Below are 1359 nucleotides of genomic sequence, written 5' to 3'. Positions count from 1 at the left end.
AAAAAAAAAAAAAAAAAAAAAAAAAAAGAGTTAAGAATCTTGCCAAAAGTGGTATGGCTAGTCAATAGAAAAAGTAAAACGTGGACTATTGACTTTCTCTGTAAAGCATGAAGCATAGTGCCTGGTATACAGAGAATGTTCAGTAAGAGTAGTTATAATAACAATGATAATTTTTTTTTTTTTCAGATCGAGTCTCATTCTGCCACCCAGGCTGGAGTGCAGTGGTGTGATTTTGTCTCACTGCAACCTCGACCTTCTGGGTTCAAGTGATTCTCCTGCCTCAGCCTCCTGAGTATCTGGGATCACAGGCATGGGCTACCAGGCCCCACTAATTTTTACAATTTTAGTAGAGACAGGGTTTCACCATGTTGGTCAGGCTGGTCTCGAACTCCTGACCTCAGGTGATCTGCCCTCCTTGGCTCCCCAAAGTGCTGAGATTACAGGCTTGAGCCACTACATCCAGCCAGTATTTTTTTTTTTTTTTTTACATTGAATCGGTGTTCTGTCTTCATGACATTTCAAACTTTTGTCCTCCAGTTTCTGGTTCCATAGGGGTGAAAATATGCTAATTTTAATTCAGTTTAACAAACATGGACTGAGCTAGGTACTGAAGACTCTGAGAGGACTCAGGAAAGGGACTCACGTCCCTCTCCTCTGGGAGTTCCCAGTCTAATGGGGGCATTGGACACTAGGCTAAAAAAGTTGATTGCTGATTGTGGTGAGAGACACATGCAACATGCCTGTGTGGGTAGGGCAGGATTAGTTTTGGTGGGAGATCTGTCCTGATCCTAATTGACAGAGTGGAACATATTCGCTTTCTGTAGCTATGTAATATGCCCTCCATGCGAGGCAGCCTGGCTACCCTGACTCTTCTTGGCAAGTTGGTGGATGCCATCCCTGCTCTGGCAGACCAGCTTGTAATGGAGCACGGTGAGTGATTTGTGGCAGGAGCTGCCACTGCCCTTTTACCTGCTTTTATCATACTGCCATCTGGGTGGCCCATTCATTCTGTATACCTGGGATGACATTACTTTCCTACTCTAGCCTTCAGTTTCCCCATTTGCAAAATGTGCTGTATATTGGTCAGTTTGAAAAAGGTCAGATTTCTGACTCTATTCTTGGACTATTACCATTCATTCTTTAACACAAATTAATTAAGTACCTACTATGAACCTTCCTTTTGGATGGAAGGAGGAATTCTGGAATATAGGAGCACTTTTTTCTATCAGTGAAATGCAAATAAATATCTCACAGTGGATTTATCAAAGGGCAAATAAACTTCTTTAAGTTGGTTTCCCTTTTTTGGGCCGGGCGCGGTGGCTCAAGCCTGTAATCCCAGCACTTTGGGAGGCCGAGGCG

The 1359-nt window shown here is 43.3% G+C and overlaps 1 protein-coding gene across 1 annotated transcript in view; it reads left to right on the top strand.

Annotated features, from left to right (window-relative positions):
* MEI1 (meiotic double-stranded break formation protein 1) overlaps positions 1 to 1359 on the top strand; it is a 95520-nt gene that overhangs the window by 15320 nt on the left and 78841 nt on the right. Inside the window, exon 5 of the mRNA XM_037731994.1 lies at positions 825 to 930. Coding sequence (XP_037587922.1) covers positions 825 to 930 — 106 coding nt within the window. The remainder of the gene's footprint in view (positions 1 to 824; positions 931 to 1359) is intronic.

The sequence above is a fragment of the Cebus imitator genome, unplaced genomic scaffold (assembly GCF_001604975.1).
Source record: "Cebus imitator isolate Cc_AM_T3 unplaced genomic scaffold, Cebus_imitator-1.0 Scaffold435, whole genome shotgun sequence".
NCBI lineage: Eukaryota > Metazoa > Chordata > Mammalia > Primates > Cebidae > Cebus > Cebus imitator.
This window is presented reverse-complemented; position numbering and strand designations above follow the sequence as displayed.